At 51.3% G+C, this 23676-nt stretch overlaps 1 protein-coding gene across 1 annotated transcript in view; it reads right to left on the bottom strand.

Moving 5' to 3' along the window:
• Positions 1-23676, bottom strand: part of LOC117644037 (neural cell adhesion molecule 2-like) — a 290539-nt gene that overhangs the window by 104750 nt on the left and 162113 nt on the right. Inside the window, exons 5-8 of the mRNA XM_034383224.1 lie at positions 14095-14321; positions 11305-11361; positions 4553-4700; positions 3938-4068 (exon numbers count right to left, since the gene is read on the bottom strand). Coding sequence (XP_034239115.1) covers positions 3938-4068; positions 4553-4700; positions 11305-11361; positions 14095-14321 — 563 coding nt within the window. The remainder of the gene's footprint in view (positions 1-3937; positions 4069-4552; positions 4701-11304; positions 11362-14094; positions 14322-23676) is intronic.

The following is a 23676-nucleotide window of genomic DNA, read 5'->3' as shown; positions in this document are numbered from 1 at the left end:
CAACAGGCGTCGTCCAGCCGCTTCAAATTTTTCAAAAATAAAATTTTGACCGTTTTACAAGTCTGTCCTGGTTTTGGGGATCGTGCGCCAAAGATCAGACGCCGACCAGTGGTCCAGAAGGCAGGTGGAGGCGGCCGAAACTCTAGACGCGTTTTGAGCTCCTAAGTCACTGAATGGGACTCGAACCGAACGTGTATGATTTCACCAATGGATTGCTCTCCGGACGAGGAATCCATTGGTGGGGTCTCCCATTTGGCGACTCTGGAGCTCAAAACGCGTCCCGATTTTTGGCCGCGGGCGCCGGTCTTCTGGCCCACTGTGCCCCGAAACGTTTGACCCCCTCCCTTATAAACGGCAAGAAGCCTGACCATTGGATTTAGATTTACAGCGCAGCGGAAGGGAGAGGCATGCCGCCTGTCCCTTTTGATGGATGAGACGCCCCCGACTTGTTGGGATCGACGTGTGTCGAAAGAAGCGCGAAGGCTGGCAGAAAGAGCGCAACTCGACACGCTGACGGCAGTGCCGGCACACGGTAAAAGGCGGGACAGGTAACGACTTCCAGTGGCTGCGGAACGATGCCCATGTTTCGTGGTAAAACATGGAAATTTCGAACAACCGACGCAAGAAAAAAATAAGGGATTTACGCACAACAAAAGAAAAAGGTTCCTGCTTTTTGTTTTTCGGGGAGCTCCCAGCAGGGAATTCACAAAGGCTTTTTTCTTTTCGGGGATCCTCTTCCGGCAAATCCATCTACAAGGATTCCCGGGACTATCGATTCATTCCCAGGAAGACGGTTTACTCGCACGTTCGTAAATTTCGGATATTTATTTATTTTCACAGTGTGGTGCGGACGCAATGGTCACACTAGGCCCCCTGTTTGAGGAATCCGTCCACGACCAACGTTGGGCCGGGGCTGGGCCTGGCCTGTCGACTGATTCCGAGATTCTTTCTCGTCGCTCTGTCTCTCCCGCACCCGTACGGCACATCCTCCAAGTGCAAGACAGAGCGACGAAAACGACTCTCGGAATCAGTCCGTGGCGGCAGGGGTCGGCACACGTCTGTTGCAGGACTTTGGGCGGCCTCACAAGGTCAAGGGATCAAGTGCTTGTCGAAGGACGATTCGAGAGCGCTGCGGGAGAAGGCGACGCGCTCGGCTGGTCACAAGACGCGGCCAAGGTCAAGGGTGCCCGAAGGGTGCCCCACACACTGAGTGTCCCGCACGCGTCCTCAAGGAGCATACGCAGGTAGCCTCGCCTCCCAGGCCGCTTGGCAGCGGTGCTAGCACATTGTAAACAAAACCGAACGTAAACTAAAATAAGAAACAACTCCTTGTAGAGTCGGTTGAGGTAGTTTCGGGACACGGGGTAAAATGCGACATAGCTTGTCCCTTGACCAGATTTCACCATCACGCCACCCCAAAATATGATACTTTTATTGTAAAAATCACATGCATGAGTGCCAAACTGTCAAATCTTATCCAAGAAACAGCTGACCCATTTCTGCCCCGCGTCTCACAATCAGACCAACTAACCCCGTTGAATGAGAAAGCTTAGAAGTTTGAGAGCCACGTGAAGTCGTTCAAACCAGGAGAAAAAGCGGCCCACAGGCCCGAGGCTAAGAACGTTTCCGCCGACCAACCGCAAATATTTTAGGGAGAAAAAAAAGGCAATTTTACGTGTGACAGAGCTCACTCCTGCGCCTGGGGACGGGGCTGTCCTCGGTGGAAGGGGTTTATTGTTTTCCTATACATCGATGGATATGCCAGAATGATGAAAGTAAGAAACGCGATAATCCAGTCTCTCGAAGGGTTCCAAGCGAACTCGCAGCAAATCACTCGCGCGTGGTTCATTGAGACTGGAGGTTTGAGCACTCGAAATTTCGCACGAAAAAAACGTGTGCACAGTGTGAAAAAATTTAAGTGGTTTATGTTTCAAAATATGTCGAGCTGTTGGAAAGAATTCGGCATTGTTGCTCATCACATGTGCTTCAGAGCCGCAATTTTTAGTTTCTGTTCGCAATAGGAAATATTAACCTCGGAAAACACTGTAAGTACAAAAATTTTCAGAGTATTTTTTTTTGGTTGGCTTGTGTCAGTGTTGTTCTGACATGACTTGAGTGAACCCTGAAACGTGCCGTCACTTGTAAAACAAGGAAAATTATTCTTTGATACACTGCACTGCAGCGATAGGGGCCGCCATCATCAGTCACTCGCCGGCCGGACTTGGACAATAAACCCTTTTGGAGGGGAGGGGAGTCAAAGGGGGAGGGAGAGGGAACAGAGAGAGAGAGGGAGGGGGAGGGAGGGAGAGAGAGGGAGAGAGGGAGAGAGAGAGAAAGGGAGAGAGGGAGGCAGAGGAGAGAGAGAGGGAGGGAGAGAGAAAGAGGGCGAGAGAGGGGAGAGAGAGAGGAGAGAAGAGAGAGAGGGAAGAAAAAGAGGGAGAGAGGAGAGAAGGGAAGAAAAGAGAGGGGGAAGAGAATAAGAGAGGGAGAGACCCCAGGGGGGAGGGAAGAGAAAGGGAGGGAGAGGGGAGAGAGAGAGAGAGGAGGGGAGAGAGAGAGAGAGAGAGAGAGAGGGGGAGAGGGGGAGAGAGAGAGAGAGAGAGAGAGAGAGAGACGAGGGCAGTAGGGGCATCAATGTGGGTGGCAGGCAGCGCGGAGAAGGCCTTTCGGGGACGCACGCCCTGCAGGGCCTGGCGGGGCCCGGCTTCGCCCGGCCGAGGCGAGGCCCCGGTCATGAGGCGCACGTTCGTTCATCCCCTGACAGCTGCTCGTTGTCCGGCGCGGCCCCGGCCTGCAGGCCGACTCCCCACCACGTCGCTCCGTCTCTCTCGCACCCCCACGGGAAGCCCAATGGGTGCGAGAGAGACAGAGCGACGCCAGCCTGGCAGGGCCCGGGCTGCTCATGGGCAGGGCGGGCGGGCCGCAGGCGCCCGAGAAATAATGCTGGAGCGAAGGCAGCCGACTGATTCCAAACCGGAGTTCTCTCTCTCGCTCTCACGGGGCGCCCCGCACGAGTGCGAGAGAGACAGAAGGCCGCCCCTCGGACGCAGCCTGCAGCACAAACACGCGGCAGCCTCCCCCGAAGGGACGCACGCCCTATATGATCTCACCTGCCTGGGCCTGGCCGGGCTCGGGCCCACACTGCCTCGCCTCTGCCCCGGGCAAAGTGTGTAGTTGAGACGTGTCGAAGACAGATTGGCCCCCGGCTCGGGTAGTGGGGTCCCCGCGGAGCGAACACATCGCAAACTTAAGTCGGGCAGACGAAAGGAAACAGGGGAAAAAACAAACAGAGGGACGCCGCGGCGGCGCGGGGACCACGACGGGGATGTTGACGTTACGTAACGAGGTAACGACGGTGTTCCTCCAGCGGAGCGTGACGCGGTGACGACGAACAGGTTGACGTCACGTGACGAGGTAACGACTGTGTTCCTGGCGGAGCTTGACGCAATGCAGCAACGACAGAGACTCCACATTCCGTAACGGGGTAACGACTGTGTTCCTGGCGGAGCTTGACGCAATGCAGCAGCGACAGAGACTCCACATTCCGTAACGAGGTAACGACTGAGTTCCTGCGAGAGCGTGTCGCGACACCCACTGCAAAAACGGTTCCCGATTTTCGCAGGAAGTCCATAGTAGAGACATAAGCGATTTTCAGAAAACCACGAACGGTTTTTAGACGTGTCGTCGCAGTTACTAGGAGGAAAGTAGCTCCATAGCGGAGGGGTTTGCACTTGGATGACTCCAATGTAGACTGCTCGGTAATACTCCATTGGTAAGTTTGCTTCCCACTCCAGTGACGCCAAAATTTGGCCTTTAGGCCCAGGAACATTTTCTCGACAGAAAATTTCCAAAGGCACTTGAAGTGGAGACCGAGAGACACAGCGGTTCCCTCTCTCGAAGAAGACGAGTGTTCGACAAGTATTGACGCTCGACTCACATTGTGGAACCAGTTGAGCTTCCGGAGCGGCGGGTTGGCGTGGACGATGCACTCGAAGTAGACATCGTCGCCCTCCTTGATGTCCTCGCGGCTCAGGGACAGGCCGAGGCGCAGGGACACAATGGGGGCGTCTGCAACAGCGCAGCGGATGGCGGTGAAAAACGATCCCATGCACGTAAGTCGGGGTTCAAACACCCGCTACTCCCCTTCCCGTATTTACAGTTTCCTTGGTTTTTTTTCTATCTTTCAAAATTTTCTATTAATTAAAAATTTATATTCTTTACAATTTCTTCTCTTCAAATTTTCTACTCTTTGAACAGTCAATTTTTTGAAAATTTGTATTCTTTGACATTTTCTACTCTCTGACATTTTCTAATCTCTGACATTTTTAACTCTTGGAAATTTCCTACTCTTGGAAATTTCCTTCTCTTGGAAATTTTCAACTCTTGGAAATTTTCTACTCTTATCAAAATTTTCTTCTTTTTGACATTTTCTACTCCTTCAAATTTTCTTATCTTTGGAATTTCCACTCTTTAGAACTGTCTTTTTTTTCCTTGAGAAAATTTCGCTTCCCTTGTTGGTTTTGGCCGAAAGAGGCAGGGTGTGGACACTTACAGACGACGTCGAGCCGCCACGACGTCTCCACGAAGAGGCCCGTCGTGTTGGGGTTCTCCGCGCGGCACGTCAGCTCCTTGCCGTTGTCCTCCACGGCCGGCGTGAAGGTCAGGTGCGAGACCGTCACGTTGTCGCGCGCGTTGTCCACCTGCAAGGACAAGCACGATAAAGCAGCCGCTCCCCACAGACAGTAACAACAACAACAACAACAACAACAACAACAACAACAACCACACCACCACCACCAACGGATAATACCTCTAGCCAAATGTACAGAACAAAATTCACGGAAAATTTGAAACTTATTAAAATTTATCGAAAATCTTCCCAAAATTCAGAAGTTTTTGCCCGAAGTTCATCGAAACTCAACTTAAGTTCATTTGATTTGTACACCGAAATGCAAAGTAGTTTTCTCTTGACAACAACAACAACGTTGCCGGTGTCACGTCATACACCCCAAAAAAAAGGAAAACTATAACAAAGTGGAAGTTCAAAATTTCCTTGTTACGATTCCTAATTGCTTGTTCCCTTTTCAGGGTGAGGTGGATTGGCGCCACCTAGTTTAACCTGCGCCAAATGTTGAACGTTTGGCTTCGCAGAGACCCGACGCCGACTGCCGCGCCGCCCAAACTTGGTCTTACAGTCCCACTCTCCCCCACGCATGTAAGGCGCCCCGCTGTTGCCGGTCTCTCGGGGCGTGTCTCTCTGCCGAGGCCGCGGGCCTTGCCGCCCCACCGCCTTCGAGAGGGTGCCGAGCCGGCTGGGGTACCGCCAGTCATAATGAACCGTTCCCCGAGTGTCAGGGCACCGCGACAGCGGGGCCGGCGGGGCGGTGCACGCGAAGGAGTACACGCGTCCCGACACCTCAGCCCCTCCATTCGTCAAGCGCCTTCCGGGAGGGGGAGGGGGGGGGGGGGCGTACCGTACTCAGCCCCGGTGTAAAGAGCGCCCCCAATTTGCTCGCCTGGAAGGAAGAGGCGTTTCTGGAATGCAGGGAAACCCGGGACAAAGCGGCCGAGAAACGTGACCGAGCAAAAAAGAAAAAAAGGGGGAAAAAAAGAGGGGAAAAAACGGGGGCACAAAAAAAAACAAGAAGAAGAAGAATGTAGATGCGTGCGGTCGGGAGCTGTGGGTACGGGCCTGCTGCGGATTCAAAGGTCTCTAAATCCACCAAACTGACTCCCTCTCGGTCCCCTCGGGGGACCGCCGGATCGCGCGAGCCACACGGACTCGAGCCCCCTTCACCGTACTCACGGCGCCCACCTCGTCCCCATTCTCGGCCCCATACGCAGCGTGACCCCGATAATAGTGGCGCACTCTGGACGCAAGCATGCTTAAAACCTTAAAAGGTACTTAAAGCATTTGAAAGGTAGAAACTAATCAGAATGTTACCCCTTCCTGTCCCCCGGTGCGTCCCGAATTTTGCACTTGGTTTCCAGCAAGAGGACCCTTCAACCAAACACATTTTTCAGAGCCCCCCTCCCCCCCCATGCAACATGGAACATTCCGCCTTCCCGCGGCATTCCAGACCGACTCTTCATGCAACGGCGTAGTCGATGCACTGTCGATGCATAACCGGTGGCATGCAGACAAGACACGGCCAGATGGCGTGGCGGGCCGGTCGACACACTAAATGTTTCGGTGGACTTTGCGGTCCATGCAACTGCAACTTGCACAATTTTGAGCAAACGAGGAATTGAACAATATAATACGTAAAAACGCATGAATTTATGCAAATTTAAGCACAATTCTGTCCAGGCACAGGTGCACGGGTTTAAAATCACGCAACACCACGCACAAAATTGTACATATAATTGTGCACTGATAGAAAACGAAACCGCACTTTTACCACTTTTACGCCAAGCGCAGTGGTTGGTACGCTCGGCTTCGAGCGTAGTTCTCCGTTCCGACCCTCTCCCGCGGCTGGCACGCCCAACATGGTGCGGCACTCGCTCCGGCCAGTGTGCGAAGGCGGAACCAGTAGTCGGATATAGAATCCGCCGCGTCGACAGTTGCAGCGGAGGGCGCACGTGCGCGCATCATTTCAACACTTTGTCCCCCCCCCTCCCCCTCACGCACCGCCCCTTTCCCGCCCCCTGGGACCGCCCCTGGGACCGCTCGGGTACCGGGGTCCTTCGGGTAGCGCGGCACGTGAAGGCCTTCAGCTCGGAGGATGAGGGTCGGGTAGGGGTAGGAGTGGTAGAGGGGAGGGGCTGGTAGGGGCAGGGGCGAGAAAAGGGGGTAGGAGGGGGCGGGGCAGCGCTGTGGGGCGACTGGACCAACAGAGGGGGCCATAAATTGGCCAGATTGCCCCCCAGAGAGGCTCCCTTCGGCCCGGCAGTCGGCGCGCATATCGACAGTCGTACCCCCTTTCCCTCCCCCGCCCCTTTCCCCTCCGGTCGTACAGCGGTCCCCGCGTGTGTCCGGCCGCGTGCCGCTTGGCGCCTGCAGACTGATTCCAGGCGAGCTGCCCCGTCGGTCTCTGTGAGAAGAGAGAGAGAGAGAGAGAGAGAGAGAGAGAGAGAGAGAGAGAGAGAGAGAGAGAGAGAGAGAGAGAGAGAGGAGAGAGAGAGAGAAGGAGAGAGAGAGGGTACCGCCTGGAATGAGCCTGCTGCTTCCCGCGGCGCCACGCCGACCGTCCACCCCGGGGGACGACACCCGCTGCCTCCCCCCCCCCCCTTTTCTCCCCAGGACCGCCGTTCACCCAAACGCTCTTCACTCCAGTCGCCCACCGATCACTTTAGTCCATCCCCTTTCACCCCGAACCCGGTCACTGGGAACCCGCATTCGTCAGAGATATCCGAGGGTCTGCTCTGAACCATTTTTGTTTTCCTTTCTCCCTCACCCTAAACGTCAAGAAAGTCCAAGATGGAATTGAGGGCGAAGCATCTAAAAATCTAAGGTGTTACTCAAGTTTTAGAAAAATTTTAATTGTTGTCAACTTGTTTGTTTTCGGGCCTGCCACTGCTTTATACATTGTATAATGTTATCCTTTTCTGCATGGGGCTGGCTCGTTCGTTGACCCTTCGAGTTTTCGCAGCATCGACTCCAAGCAAAAGCTCGAATAAAATAAAAGGCACAGAAAAACAGCGGAAGTTGATACAAGTATACAGCAGCATGAAGACCTCAAAAGTTTAAAGGCCAACTTTTGGTTAATTTTGTTTGCTTGTCTTTATTGCTAGATCTCTCTCTCTCTCTCTCTCTCTCTCTCTCCACACACACACACACACACACGCATCTCCCTCCTCCCTCAGCCCCAGCTTGAATTCACCCCCCCCCCCACCTCCGCAGCCCACTTACAACACGACCCCCTCCACCCCCAACCCCCATTCCCCGGCCAGGCCCTAGACCCACTACAAATCACTGGGTTAGTGCAAGTGGTATAGTCCGTCATGGATATAAAGGCCCCCCGGTGCAGTGGAGGCCCAGCCACCCAGCCCCTCGGCCGTCACACCCGAGGCGAACCAAAAAGCTTGATCCGGGGCCGAGGCGCCGAGGCGGGCAGCACTCCCAACCGCCTTCCAGCGCTGCAGACTGATTCCGAGAGCCGTTTTCGTCGCTCTGTCTCTCCCACACCTATTCGGGACGCCCTGTGAGGGCGAGAGAGACAGAGCGAGGAAAACGACGTCTCAAGGAATCAGTCTGCTACGGCGCGTCGAAGCGGGTCTCGGTTCCTGGAACGCGTGGCAGCGAAGCGAGCGCAGCCCGGTACGGCGGACGCTACGCTGTATCCAGGGCGAGGGTATTCGCCATTTTATTAGCCCAGCAGCAACGGGCGTGGCGAGGCGTGGCGAGGCGTGGCGGGGCGGGGCGAGGCGGGGCGTGGCGGGCGGGTGGCGGGGCGGGCGAGGCGGGCGGGGCGGGGTGGCGGGGCGTGGCGGGGCGGCGGGGCGGGGCGGGCGTGGCGGGCGTGGCGGGGCGGGGCGAGGCGTGGCGTGGCGTGGCGTGGCGGGCCGCGGCTTGGTTACCTCTCGCTGCTGCACTGTGCGCTGCTGCCCGTATCCCGCCATTACTTTTAACCACCACAAACATCGCGCAAGCATTATCACGATTATTATTACTATTTTTCCGCGCAGCTCTGCTTTAGAACAAAAAAAAAACACGAAGAAACCAAAATAGCGGGATGAGCGCGAGTCGCGGGGATGCAGGTGGAGCGCGTCCAGGCATCGGCATCGGGGAGAAGTGCAATGGAGCAGTCTGCACCGCGTGAGAAAAAGTTTTGCGCCACTAATTTGAAATAACGTGCCAAAACGCACAAAAAACGTCAACATACGAAGCGCTTTGAATTATTTCCATTCTTAGCAAGTTTCCGGCAGTAACAAAAATCTCTCAATTTTTTTAACTTTTTTTTTTGGGGGGGGGGGGGCAGGAAGCCTCTGGAAGTTTTCTCACGGAGCTTCGGGACGCACTTTTCCAGTGTACACAAAATAGGTATACGAAGGGGCGAAGCTATTCCGCAAACGATACCAATAAAGCATAACGCGCAGGGGAAAAGGAGGATACAACAAAAACGGAGGTCACTATGCAGCGGGGCATGCTGCGATGCGCCATCGGGACCTTTATAAACGGGGGGGGGGGTGGGGGGAGGGGGGACTACAAAACCATGCCACGCTTAGCAATAAGAGTAATGCTCCGGCCTCAAGTAGCCTGCACTGGAAGACGCCGGGATTAGGGCGGGCAGGGCCCCGCAGGGGGGAGGGCTGCAGGTACACCCCGGTACACCCCCAACCCCATACCTTGCCCACACTGATTTAAGGCTCGGCGCCCTGCCCTCCGCGGGGGCGTACTCGTAAGGCTTCGACCAGGCTCCGCCACGCCCCGCCACGCTCCACCACGCCACGCCCCGCCACGCTCCAGCCCGCAACGGGTGCCCCGAACTTTGTTTCAATCAGTCGCCGCCGCAGCCGCCTCACCGCATTCGTGGAGGCGAGGAGCCCCGCGTGTCGAAACGTGCCCGAGCGTGGCGTGGTAGAGCGTGGCGGAACGTGGCGGGGCGGGGCGTGGCGGGGCGGGAACGTAGTGGAGCTTGAGTTTGGCGTGGCGGGTCGGGGCGGGGCGTGGCGTGGCGGGGCGTGGCGGAGTAAATCAACCGATATCAGTGGCGGCGCGTCCCGCCGATGCCTTGGCTGCTCCCTGCAGACTGATTCCGAGAGTCGTTTCCGTCGCTCTGTCTCTCTCGCACTCTTGGGGCGTCCCGTATAGGTGCGAGAGAGACAGAGCGATGAAAACGACTCCCTGGAAGCAGCCTGCTGCTGGGCCACTATCCGAAGCGATTTCATATTTCCCGTCCAAAACGAATCACGATGCCCTTGTTGAACGCGCGCCTGCAACGGATTTCAACGATTACGAGACTCGTTTCGTTCGCTCTGTCTCTCTCGCACTCACTGGGCGTCCCGTGTAGGTGCGAGAGAGAAAAGGATGTACACGATCTGCCTCGAGCCTGCGCGGGGCCCACTATCCGAAGCGATTTCATATTTCCCGCCACAAACAGAATCATACGACTGACACGGCTTTTCGAACGGCGAGCGCCTCCGCGAACCGCGAGGTTCCTGCAGACTGATTACGAGACTCGTTTCGTTGCTCTGTCTCTCTCGCACTCATGGCGCGTCCCGTGTAGGTGCGAGAGAGACAGACTCTCAGTCTGCCACGCCGCGCGTGCCGTTCCGTTATTGGCCGAGGCCTGCATATTCACAGCAACAAAACACAAAGAACTTCGCGCCAACAACAACATTGACTCTTTGACTGGCCTGGGCCTATTCGGCAAAAGGTTTGTATTGGAGCGAAGTTGCGGAGGGCGAGCGCGGCCGGCCAGGCGGCCAGCCACGCAGCCAGCCAGCCAGGCGGCCAGCCAGCCGCGCAGCCAGCCAGCCACGCAGCCAGGCGGCCAGCCACGCAGCCAGCCAGCCAGCCGGGCAGCCCGTACACACCAAAGGGCTCAACCAACAAGGCCTCCCCCACCGAAAGAAAAAGTAATTAGAATGCTATTAGCTGTCCCCGATGGGGAGTATAGGGAAGAGCTTAACAGAAAGAGCAACTGGAAAGAGCGGAAAGCACTGTAAATATTTAGACTAACGCGCCGAGCGCGTTGCCAACTTCAGCAGCTTTTAAATTGCATTCCGAGTGTCCAAATCCGGCCCCCAGTGTTCCTGCGGCCGGTATGGACGAGGCGTACGGCACAATGGGAGGCGCCGTGGGGAAAGAGAGAAAAAAAAAACGCACACACACTGCGAAAGAAGAAGAGAAAATAGAGGTACTTGCGCAATTTCTTTCATGACGCTATTGGATATTTTACTTAAATTTCGTTACAGTTGCGTGGAATTGCGGTTGGAGAAATAGAAACAAAAACAAAGGGTTCCTTTGGCAGGAGACCGGTCACAGCACTCTCACGCTGTCCTAACACTGTAAGAATTGAGGGAAAGAAATCGAGAACATATGGAAAGTTTGCAAAGGTTCCTCTGTAAGAAAAATGCTTCCAAAGGAACCCGCGTTACGAGAAACCTTTGTAAAATTGCCAAGTTACGTCAGGTAACAACGCTTCCCTTCACAACATTTTTTTCCAGAGATACAGTGCCTTCGTAAATTTCCGAAGATGTTTAGAATGGAATTGAGGACAGCGAAAAGAGAGCTCTCAAACTTGGAACCAAAGACGAAAGGGAATGGCGCAGCCTTACGAACCGTGCTCCGATATGAGGTCTCTAAAAGAAAACCGCTAAAAAAAAGAAGGAACATTTTGTATTAGTTTGGGACTTTACGTTAGTCTTCTTCAAGAAGCACGTTGCTTGACCACCCGGAATGGGGCGGCAGGCGGCCTGGAACCCGGCCCGGGGCTCAGTAAGCCGCCTTTTAACTGGTGTCGGCCTTTAGGGCGTTGCCCTTGGTGATGAGGCAGGCGGGCCGGAGGCCGCCACTGCAGGGCCAAAACGGTGTCGGCCGCACCCTCAACCCCTCCACCAAAAAGCTGAAAGGAAACCCAAACCCCCAAACACAGCTGAAAAAAGTTCCGTAAAAATTTTCGTAGGAAAAATGTACAGACGAAAATAGTACGGAAGTACGGAAAAAAATACGGAACGTCCGTACTTGTCCCATAAGAACTCGTGTAATCGAGGACGGAAAAAAGGTACGGAAGTTCCTTTGTAGGACAGGCAAATTACTGACCAGACATGCTCCGTACTTTTTCCGTACTTTTTTCTCGCAGTGTGTCAGGAGTCGGATTCTTACGCGTTGATCGGTTCAGGTGTCGCGTTCGAGAGTGAAACGACTCGTTAATTTTAGTGCGTTTTTTTTAGCTTTTTTTTTCAAGAAAATTTAAGCAAGTTTTTCGTTATTTGATGACATTTTACACAAAAGTTCCAGTGATATTAACCTTATGTGATTTGCACTGTATTCTTCATTATTTTTCACGACTTTCTAACATTTCTTGTCATCTGACTTTTTTTTTATTTATTTTTTTTTGTATTTTGTATTATATTTGTGTTTATCGTCGGTATGAGTTACTTCCTCTCCAATCCTGTTCGTTTTCTACAGAGTCTCTGGGGCGAAGGAACCAGGGCAAATCTCCATAGACGCCGATGACATACAAGGCGACACTTCACCGCGTGCTGCGCCACGGCAGCGCAGAGGTTTTAGCAGTTTGGTTTACATAAAGTGATTGTTTGTGTTGGAAGGGAATAGCATAAACCGTAATAAACAGAGGCAAGCACGCGCAGTGGACGCATTCGTGGAACGTAAATTGTGACACGATTTTGACGGTTCTGCGACATTGTGCGAAGGTGGAGAATTATAAGCAAGTGAGTTAACCTAACCTAACCCTGCACCCTAAAAACCTAAAACAAGTTGATATATATATTTCAAGCTACAAGCTTATATATAAGCTACAAGCTCACAAAGAAAATACTTTATGATTTGATTTTTTAGTTCGTTTAACAGATTAAATAGGCTGTACCTTAACCTTACATATGGTCAAAATACTTCATAAGCTTTTAACCACATGGCAGGTTGGGATGGTTCTCTCAGGAAGCGGTTGGTCGAAGTGTGTTCACAGCTGCGTAAAACTTCGCTCCAGAAATTGAAAACACAATTGCGTGGGGTGTGTCAATACCAGGGTCGAGAGCCGCTGGCTGGCTCCGCTCACACACTGGCCCCCTCACGGACACACACACACTCACACACAGTCATGTCGTTTCTTTGCAGAGGGACGCCCGCCCACGTGCAGTGCACGTCCACGGGCATTTTTCAGCGGCCAGATATTTGATTTCAATTTGTAGCGCGGGGCGACGGCTGTGCCCCCCCCCCTTTCTTTTTCCCCCCGACAAAAAGCGCGTTGTTCGGCCAAGTTTTTCACTTCGAATCGATATGGAGTGAGGCCGGGAAAGAAACGGAAACAAATCCCTTCTTGGCTCGGCCGGGCCCGCCCCGGCCGCGCGGCACAGCACAGGCACAGCCCAGGCACAGCCAGCCGCGTAAACTTTACGGTCTTGTTTGTCGCCATCTGATATTGTTGTGTCGGCGCGAAATTCCGAGGGGCCGTTTTAAGGCGGCCGAGAAGTCGACGGCATCCTTACGGGCCGCATGATTTTTATTCATTCATTTTATTTTTATCATTATTTTACGCGCACGCGCGGCGGCGAGGCGAGGGGCGCGCCTGCCCCCGGATGTTTCTTTGGTTTCATAAAACGGTTTAGAGCCACTCATCCGTCTCCGCGTTTTCTTGAGCATCTCTTTGGGGAACTCAACTTTGGTTCGGAACAAAACAAAGGAGGGTCTGCGCAATAATTAAGCGGCACGACGCGTTAAGTGCGCCCTCGGACTGCTTCGGAATCGTGTTTTCAATTCCCGGGATGCTGCGATGCTTCGCTTGGGCCGAGAAGCAGTAAGGGAACGAAATAAGCGCGTTTTTTAAAGTCCCACACATTATACCACAATTCCAGCCAAATGTGTACACCGACGTTCATCAAACATGTAAAATTCATCGAAATTCGACTAAAGTTCATTGAAATTCGACTAAAATTCATCAAAATTCGACTGGAATTCATTGGGTGTGTACACCGAATTTCACAGTGATTTTCCATTGCATCATACAGCCAGAACCAAACAAGACCTCACACTCTAAATGCCTTAGAAAGAAATTTGAGCATTGTGACAGGGCATTCGGCGCAAGCATTACACGAAGCAAAATTTCTGCATAGCATGAATATTTTTGGATAGTCATTGTAAGATGCAAAGCCACCTTTGTGACACGAGGAAAATAAAAACTTCGTTGATAGACTTGCGTCATTTCCTTCCTACAGACAAAATGTCCTCGGAAGACATCCACACACTTAATGTTTAGGCACTTTTTATTTCCATAACTGTCGCCATATTAGTGCATACTCAAGCTATGTACTTAAGGTACAACATTTAAATATTTTGCTTCAGTAATGGTATCTAATTTATGTACGAATTTGTGAATAACTTACATATCCTTAAATATGGCAACCGTTATGGACAAAAAGTCCGTTGGAATCTCGCGTTCAGAGTGCGATTCGACTCGACACGCATGCAACTGCAGTTGAAATGGAGGACTCACAGTGCAGGTCGAGGCGCAGCGAAGTCTGCCGCGGCTCAGTCAGGTTGGTGTTGACGGCCTGGCAGACGAAGACGGCGTTCAGGTCGGCCCTCGACACGTTGGTCTTGGTGTAGTGGTTCTCGATCACGTCCCCGGCGTTGGACTCGGACGTGTCGTCGACCACCGTGCCGTTCACCAGCCACCGCACGCGCGGCTGGGGCTTGCCTGCAACGAGGAAAAGAAGGGCACTTTTGAATAACGAGACTAGCAGGGAACATTCACAGCGAATGAAGACTGAAACGGTGGAGAAGTCGAAACGATAAAAACGAAACAATCACTTTCAAGTAGTGTAGCTCGGCCTCGTCAGAGGTCCCGTCAACGATTCAGATCAGAATACATGACTCTAGGAGACTTCATGATAAATTATTCTGAAGAACACTGAGATTCCAAACGCTAGCACGTATGGTGCAATACAGCTGAGATATCGCACCATACGTGCAATGCGATAGCCATATTGCGCCTTACGTGCGATGCGTCCCGAAAATGCCCTATGCTAACGCATGGGAATGGGCAGGTATTGCACTTCATGTGCAATGCTTTTGCATCGCACCAATTGACGCTATACACATACCGTTTCGATTCTCAGTGAATGCCTCATCGTTCTCTCATCTCTACGGGTCACCACGTGCGACAAGTTCACAGTTTGGAGTCTACCAGTGTTTTGACCAGACTGCGCGCCGGGATTAAGTGTCACCTTAGTAAGGACAGCCATATCTCGTTTTGCAGTGCAGGCGGGCGTGTGTCGGGCTCGAATTGGCATACGATCATGGTCTAGCCCTTAATGGTAATTGCAATGGTGCGCGCCTGTGAATCGAAGGATAGGCCATCCGCACGACACGTGTGCGCTGAAGGGCCAGCTGTTGCCTACCTCGCAGGCGCCATGGCCAAGCAGTGCATAACAACGATCTTCACCTCATAATCGTTTAATTTTTTCACGCTCGCTTAAATATTGATCCAGGTTCAAAAGAATGCGCAGTCATACTCAACGAACTTATAACAAAGTCACATTTTAACGAATATCGCGTCACATTCGTAGAAACAACAGTGCTACCGAGGCCGCTGCCACACGTCAGCCAAGCCATCTCTATCTAATTCGCCGCCTGCTTGCGAGGCGCCACACAGTGGGCCAGAACACTGGTAGAAGGCAGCCAATATTCTTGACGTTGGTTGAGCACCAGAGTCGCTAGGCAGGGCTCGAACCGAACGTGTGACCTCACCAACGGATTGCTCTCCGAACGAGGAATCCACTAGTGGGGTCACAAGTTCGGTTCGAGCCCCGCATAGCGACGCTGGTGCTCAAAACGCGTCTGGCATTCCGGCCGCCTCCACCGGTCCTCTGGCCCACTGTGCGCCGCGGTGACTGCCGCAGCACGCCACTACTATGCACGGCGTGCCAGACGACCCAGCCGCTCTCGCTTGGGCGATCACCCGAGGGACTCGAACCCCAATCTACATGCCGGCAGGCTGATTCCGAACGGGGCTTTGTCGCTCCGAGTCTCTCTCATCACACCCACCCCTGCGGGCCGCCCTCGAGTGCGAGCGGCAGCGGCGCGACGAAAGCTCTGTCCGGAGTCAGACTGCTGGAGGCCCCCGCCACTCCTCCAGGCTAATTGACGGCCCGGGTTCAAACCCCGGCCGTGTGAGCACATCACGTTTTTCGTTTTTCGTGCGCTATTTCCCTTTCTTCTCTAGTCTCTTCAGTCTCTCTCTCTCTCTCTCTCTCTCTCTCTCTCTCTCTCTCTCTCTCTCTCTCTCTCTCTCTCTCTCTCTCTCTCTCTCTCTCTCTCTCTCTCTCTCTCTCTCTCTCTCTCCTTTTTGTGCGCCTTGGCGCGGTGGCCCTGCTTGACGTGTAAATGTGGCGCCTGCAGTCTTTTGTCAGGCGGACGAGGATTGGTGGTCCAGATTGGCCGGCCTGCGCGGCCTGCGGTCTGATTCCGAGCGAGGCCGCCGCCTCTCTCGCACCCCAACGGGGCGCCCCGCGAGTGCGAGCGAGACGGGCAGAGACGCGGCTTGCCCTGCTTTGCGTCGCCTCGTTAGAGGGAAGGCCCTAAGCCCGGGCCGCCGGCCGCAAGCACGACAGAGCTGCCCCTTTTTTTACCTCGTCTTCTTCCACCTCCGCGGCGCGCGTCTCTCTTCCTGGTTCTTTCCTGGGGATCCTCGAGGACTCGGCGCGCGGGGCGGAGGCGGGCCGCCTCTCGTATGCACTCCACGTATCGTGGCTGGCCCGGCCCGTCCCGCCCAGGCCAGGCAGGCAGCCCCGGCCAGGCCTTGTACTTGTCCAAGACAGTCCCCGACCCGACCCCAGGCCGTCCGCCGTGCGGCACGCCAAGGCACGCCACGCCACGCCGTGCCCCGGACCCGGAATCGCCCCCCAAATCCCCACAGGAGCCGAGCACGGCGGCCCCGCCCCGCCCCACCCCGCCCTGCACGACTTGTCTTCCTCCAGACAGGGTCAGGATACCAAAGCAGCCGTGGAGGCAAAACCAAATGCCTTCGTTCTTTGTGTCGATGAAACATTCACGGCGCCCCGGACCCGGCGAGGGCCACGAGCTACACTCTCAAGTCTTAGGGCGAAGAAATTTCCCGTGATTTGAACACTCTGAAAGCCTTACAAGATATTATAGGCCTTACAAAAAAAAACAAGCTTTTAATGATAAATTATTTTGAGCTACAAAGAAAGTACTGCGCAATTTACGAACTATTTCATCGTTTAACAATCTAGATAGTTTTGTACCTTACAGATGCTCTTATACTAATGTTTTAAGCACGAAGGAAACGGCGTAAGCATCGTTCGAACATCCTTTTCCTTTTTGTCACGATAGGTTTTACTCAGTTTCGCACAATGAAAATCTGAAAAGGGTTCTCATTGTGAAGGAATAATGCTGTGTATTATGCTTGCGTCGAATTCACTGTACACAAAATTACTATAAGGTTTCTAGTGCAGAAGCTTTGCACGCAATTGTGCGTATATTCTAAATTGCACGAATGTGTGCGTTGTTGCGCTCGAATTCGTGCGTTTCACGCGCATTCTCAGTTCTGTGCAAAAAACTGTGCACAAAAATACTGCGTAATGCAAGTGTTTCACACTCTCAAAACCTTGCAAACCAGCTGTAACAACAGCATACATAAGCTTTTATCGAAAACATTTCGTTAGTCACGGACTAATTCTTCGAACAAGATACTTTAGTGGTTTGTACTTTACAAATTCTCAAAAGGTTTCAAAAGGTTTTCAGTTTGTGGTAAAATCAACACCATCCCACCCCGGCAGCCAGCCCCTATTATATGGTTTTTGGACTCTCGAGTACAAGCTGACACCTTTATGTGTCTTGTAGTTGTAGTTTTAGGTATGTTTTTAAGTAAAGGTATCATCTGCTTAAAACATTTGCAGACATTTAGAGTGTAGGAGGAAAGAGCCCCCAGGCCGTTCAACAAAGACACAAGAACAACACGTGCCTTGCTTCGTTTCCCGGCGGTCAACCAGAACTTTCGACGACATTCATGGTTTCGGGAACACGTCCCCGGCAGTGCACGGCAGCAATATTGAAACCCGCAGCAAGTTGCGATTGCTTTCGCGGCAAGTGAAACAAACGTAATCGACTTCAGTCCCGTGCCAGCACACTGCACACAGACTTCACTACAGCATTCTCCGATTGCCTTCACCGTCGACTTAAAACAAAAAAGATTTCCCTTAATTTAAATTCGTGACCAGCGTTAATACCAGATGAGCCCTTTCTCCGCCCCTGTAATTGGCCGGTCTAATGCGGTTCTTACTCAGGGCCTGGCTGTCGCCGTGAGAGAGAGAGAGAGAGAGAGAGAGAGAGGAGAGAGAGAGAGAGAGAGAGAGAGAGAGAGAGAGAGAGAGAGACGTAGGGCTTTTTCCCGACCGTGCGTCGCTCCCGGCGAGTTTTGATGGTGTGTATTTTTTGTTCCGCCCCGGACAGGCAAGGCACGGGCCGATGGAAGGCAGCGAAAAAGCGCGGTCCATTGCCGCGCAGCGGTAGCGCATTTATTCACATTATACGTAACGAAATAACGCAACGACTTTGTTTTAGCGCGGCTACATCGTTAACCGCAATGAAATTTAGAGGCTGGCGGTGCATTTCTTCATTTATTTGCACGTCCGTTATGCTGTGAGTATAAATCTCGGGAATGAGCGGAGGTACGTACCCCTGGTGGGGCAAAAAAAGTTGCCGAAGGAACTTTGGTAAATTAGCGAAGATTGTTCGCAATTGCACGAAGGTTATTCGTTACTGCACGAAGACTATTCGTAATGACACGAAGAGTAATCGTGGTGACCGAAAGAACATTCATGGTAATTTGCACGCGAATATTCTTCGTGGTACCACGAAGATTCTTCGTCAGTTCATAAATGAACCTTCGCCAACCTTTTTCCAAAAGTGTGTACCTTCGTCAATTTCCAATTTCTATTTCTGACGGTGCCGAGGGCTTCGAGGGTCCACCCGCCGGAACTTGGAGGTAATGTTGGCGAGGCGTTAGCGAACCGGAAGGAGAGGCCCGCGTGGCGGCCAGGGCCTCGGCCAGGGCAGCGCAGCGTCGGAGAGAAGTGTTCCGGTGGCGTAACAGAAACGATGGCGGCGGCAGTCCCACTACAACCGGCAGGGGCGGGAATAGGAGGGGGTGAGGAAGGGAAATTGCTCCCTCTTCGCCTCCCGAGAGGCCCCTGAAGGTAGGCAATTTTTCTCACCAAGCCCGGTAAGTGGGCAACCTTTCATACAATCAGCCCCTCTTTCCTACCCTCCGCATGGTGAGCCTTGTACCCGCGTTCCACTTGCCAGCTCGCCTTGCGGGCTCAAAACACCTTCTCTGCCCGCACTGAAAAACCAAGGCGTGGTTTTTCAAGCGTGCGATGCACACGCTCTCTTTGAAGAAAACACTGAAAATTCACTAAAGCTTTTAGATCGGGCGTTTCCGGGCTGATTGACATACCGACGGCTTTGAGGCGAACAGAATCATATTACGCTCATTCACTGTGAAAATGTGGTTGTCGACAACATTAAGGATAATTACAACATTAAGGATAATTTTCCTTTCCGGATGGAAGCTTGATTTGCCATGCCCATGCAGAGAGAATAGTCTTGATGGAAATTTCATTTATTCAAGATAAATTATCCATCATTCTCATAAGTGATAATGAATTTCGTAACTCAAGGGTCAGTCATAAAATGGCACCAATTTTTCAGTGTGTAAATCGTTGCGTCATGTCCGATTTTTACCAACAATCATACTAGTACCAGTTCAACGTGGAACTGCAGGGTACTTAACCTTAATGCCAAAAATTGGCAAGCTTGGCCAGAAAAACTAAAAAAAAATGCCAAAATTTGGCAAGCATAGGAAGATCTCACGTTTAAAGCTTGCCAAATTTTGACAATTAAAACGGCTTGCCAACTTTGAGGCAAGCAAAGTTACCACTAACTAGCTTGTTCAGTTTTACCAGTGCATGTGACGCAGCCAAATTGGGGTTCCCAGTTCTTCCCTCGGAAAATACACGCCAATTGCAAATAACGCGGCTTGTGGACGCAGAACACCGCCGGGTACCGCAAAACCATTCCGGCCAGCGGTTCAGCGGCGTGGCCGTGCCGTTCCGGTGCCGAGCCGTGCCGAGCCGCGCGGAGCGTGCGAACCGCCACTTGCGTCAACACCGAGGGCCACCGCCACGGCGCACCGCCACGGCGCGCCAGGCTGCCCTTCCCCCGGCCCTTACCTTTCCAACCGGGGGTCCGGCAACACAATAACACCGCCGTGTTTGCATTCGATTTTCCCCTAATCTTTGTCCACCGGCAGCCTGGTTCCGAGAGTCGTTTTCGTCACCCTGTCTCCCTCGCACCCACACGGGACGCCGCATGAGCGCGAGAGAGACAGAGCGACGAAAACGACTCTCGGAATCAGTCTGCAGGATCATCCGGATGGCCACGGGTCGGAATGGAGCAGCCTCGCCGCGACATCGGCGATCGACCTCCGGAGTGCAGCCCTGCTGCCGGGGGCTTGCCCAGGGGCTTACCGGCTGACTTGGCGTTTTTCAATCCGCTTTCCGTCCAGACCCCTCGTCGGTGTCCTCTTCTGGTGCATAATCATGTGCGATTTAATCACCACACACTATGTTGCTGCGATTTTTTTTCGTGCATAGCTTTTGCACTGAATTGAGCATGCGCATGAAACGCGCGAATTCGTTCGCAACAACGCACACTTTCGTGCTTCATTACACACCAATTCGTAAAATTTAAAACGCATGTGGAAATTTGCACAAAGCTTACATAGTAAGTTAGTGTGTATAGCACGCAACATAGCAAACACCGGTAAAACTAAAGCGTAGTATTACCCTCTGTTTTCAAGCGTAATCAGTTTACGCTTGAAATCAAGCGTAACAGGTTCATCCACCAAGATTCCCCCTATCTAAATGCATGGGGGAATTTCCAGAGTATATGCTTGATTTAAAGCGTAACGTCTTCAAGCGTAACTCTATGCTTGACCCAAGTATAGTGTTACGCTTAATTTTCCAGGAAAAGGAAAACGTTTTAACCCCCAGTTTGGGTTAAAAAAGGTGCCCTGTGTGGGTTACTATTTTCCGAATGTCATTTTTTTCGAGTTGCACTTTAGGATAAATTTTGTCGAAAAACCCCAAAATTTCATTTTTAGAAAAATGGCGTTTTTCAAAATAAAAACGGCGTTTTGAATTTTTGAGAAAAACCTTTGGGGGCCTTTGAAGAAGGTTTCCGTAAGCCGAAAAAAAGTTACAAGGCAAACGGGAATTAATAAACAAACAGAAAAAAAAAAAAGGTGCACCAATAATGCAGGGAAATTTGAATCTCCAGATTCCTCCGAACCCGCACCCCGCAGGCCCAAAGGACGCGCGGGGGGGGGGGAGGAGTAAAAAAGGGGGGAGGCAGAGGGCTCGAACTTTTTTGTTTTGTCCCGTTTGAGCGGCCCCCCTTTACCCCTTGGGGAAAACCCCGTCACCCAAGTGGGACCCCCGCCCCCCCCCCCCCCCCCCCCGACCCCCCCCCCCCGGCCCCCCCTGAGAACCCCGGCCAAATGGCAGGAACAGTCCCCCTGACCATTTGGAACCGGGGGGGGGCGGGGGAACCAACGGATTTTCCAAAACCCTATTCCAGAGGCCAGGAAACGGCGTGGCAGGCCAAATTTCGTTAAATTTTGTCATCCTGGAGGAAGAGCGGCGCCATTCCCACACATGGAAAATTTTTTCCCCCGAACCCTGAATTAAAACTTCGTTTCACTAGTACGGGTTCAAGGAAAGTTTGAAAACAAGAAAATAATTAAAAACGAAACTTTTTTTATACATTTTCCCAAAAAAAGAAACAGGCACCTTTTCCGGGGGAAAACTCTCGACTCTCATCCCTTTAAACTGACCAAATTGATTATAAAGTTATAAAAGTTATAAAAACAAATAAAAATGTCACTGTGCTCATTTATGTGGACAAACGTCAACACGCTATGAAATGAAACTCATTACGAGTCTGAGAAAGCAAGAGACTCACTGAAAATCACCTGTGCCTTTCCTGTGGGCTACATAGGAAAACCAGGAACCGTTTCTTGGCGTGGGTCGAGCGGCACCGAATATGGCTACACTGTTAGAAATCCAGCCGTTTTAGAACGGAAAATTCGTGCAAAGTTTAAAAACGACTACTGATGTTCTCAAACGGCAAATCTCTGTTTTAAAACAAAAAATAATAATTCTAGAACAAAATTTTACCATTTGGTAATGAAAAATGTGCTTTTAAAACAAAAATCTGTTTGGAAACAGAAATTACGTGTTCACAAACGAAAAAACATCATTCGCACAACGCCCTTTTCTGTTATTTCCATTAACGGTAGGCATTGTTTTAAAAATTTGCGTTACTTTTTCCGTTTGAAAATGATGCAAGTCATTCCTACCTTTGCTCGTCATTTTCACCGAACTGGTTTCAGTTACTGACGGCATTGCAATTCGAAATGGTCATCCGACATGTTGTATATCACATGACACTCTCAGGTTAGACCAAATATTCCTCGTTTCCCGGCAACAAGCAAAAGTATTTTGGCTGCTTACGGCTGAACCGCTCTGTTTGAGAACGGAGGATTTTTAACAGTGTAGTCATCTGGCTAGAGGGGCAGAGTTACTCCAAAAGAGTGGATATTCTCCCAAGAGGAGCGCGCGAACACGCACACACACCCACATACCAAACACACACACTGAGAAAACAAATGCGGAGGATTCCGCACAATCTGATGCGGTGTAATTTTCTATCAATTTGACCGCACTAACTGATGCGGAGAAGATTGACTTCATTTACTCCTGCGGTGTGTGCCAAACTGATGCGGTCTCAGTTTTGACCGCATTAGTTGAGGTGGATTTGAAGATCCCACGATATTTACAGCAGTGGCAACTTCCCTTCCCAGTCCATCCTCAAAGTGGTTACGTTTACTTGGCCATCTCATTTACTTCTTAAACAATATTATTTGGGAAACCAGTACATACCTGTCATGTAGATGTTTGTAACGCTGAGATGAGCGTAAAGTTAACAGCGATATCAGCCTCATTAAGTAGTTTTTTTAAAAATAAAAACCAATGATTGAAACTGCATTTTTTTAGAGATGAATTGTCACACAATTTGAAAACACAATTCAAAATTCTTTTTATCTTTCAAGTCCTCGGCAGTCTTCGGTGAGAACAGCACTGAGGTTTCCAATGTTGTCCAGCCCAGGGCAAGGTTGAGGTTAAGTGACCGGGTTGCTTTGGCACAAATATTTTCAATACTGCAATATAGAAGCATGTCAACACATGCGAAGCACTACAGTACAACTGTATTTTAGTAATATTCATAGTTTTATGCTTTAAAACATCCACAACTATTGAAAAATCGTTTTTTCACACAAAGAAAGTTCAAGACACACACTCTCATAGAGAACAACAAAACAAGCCTAACAACAAGAAGATGGTAGTGCCAACCTAAGATCTTGGGAACGTGCTAGCGTTAAAGTAAAACCAACTTTGGATGTATTTTAGGGATTTTTAAGGGAATGGTTTGTTTCTTAAAGCTTAAAATTTGATGAACGACTCACACAAAAGAACAACTTTATAGTCAACTTTCTGACTCATAAGATGTTATTTTCTTATGTTGGCACTCCTTTGTTTTTGTTTAGCTTATTTATTTTGTTGTTGATTTGTGTGATAGTGTCAGAGATTTGAAAGATTATTCCTTTAGAAAACGTTCTTGCAATGGTTTGGAATGATTCAGACCCTGAAATTATGAAATAACCTCAATCAAAGAAATGCTGTAGTGCGTCGTGTGCGTTGACTTGTTCAAATACAGCAGCACAGACAATTCTTCAGTCAAGCAGCCGGCGGGTTTAACCTTACCAGCATGCAGCATAGCCTGGCTCATGGAAACTAGTATCACCAAGAAGTTTGAGGCTAAAAATAATTTAAAGTGATGAATAACAATAGTTTGATACTGCATTTGGAACAATATCCAGTGTCAATCAACATTTTATACAGCCAAAA

Source organism: Thrips palmi, unplaced genomic scaffold (assembly GCF_012932325.1).
Source record: "Thrips palmi isolate BJ-2018 unplaced genomic scaffold, TpBJ-2018v1 HiC_scaffold_17, whole genome shotgun sequence".
Lineage (NCBI taxonomy): Eukaryota > Metazoa > Arthropoda > Insecta > Thysanoptera > Thripidae > Thrips > Thrips palmi.
The sequence above is the reverse complement of the archived record's forward strand: the minus strand, read 5'-3'. Positions and strand labels throughout refer to the sequence as shown.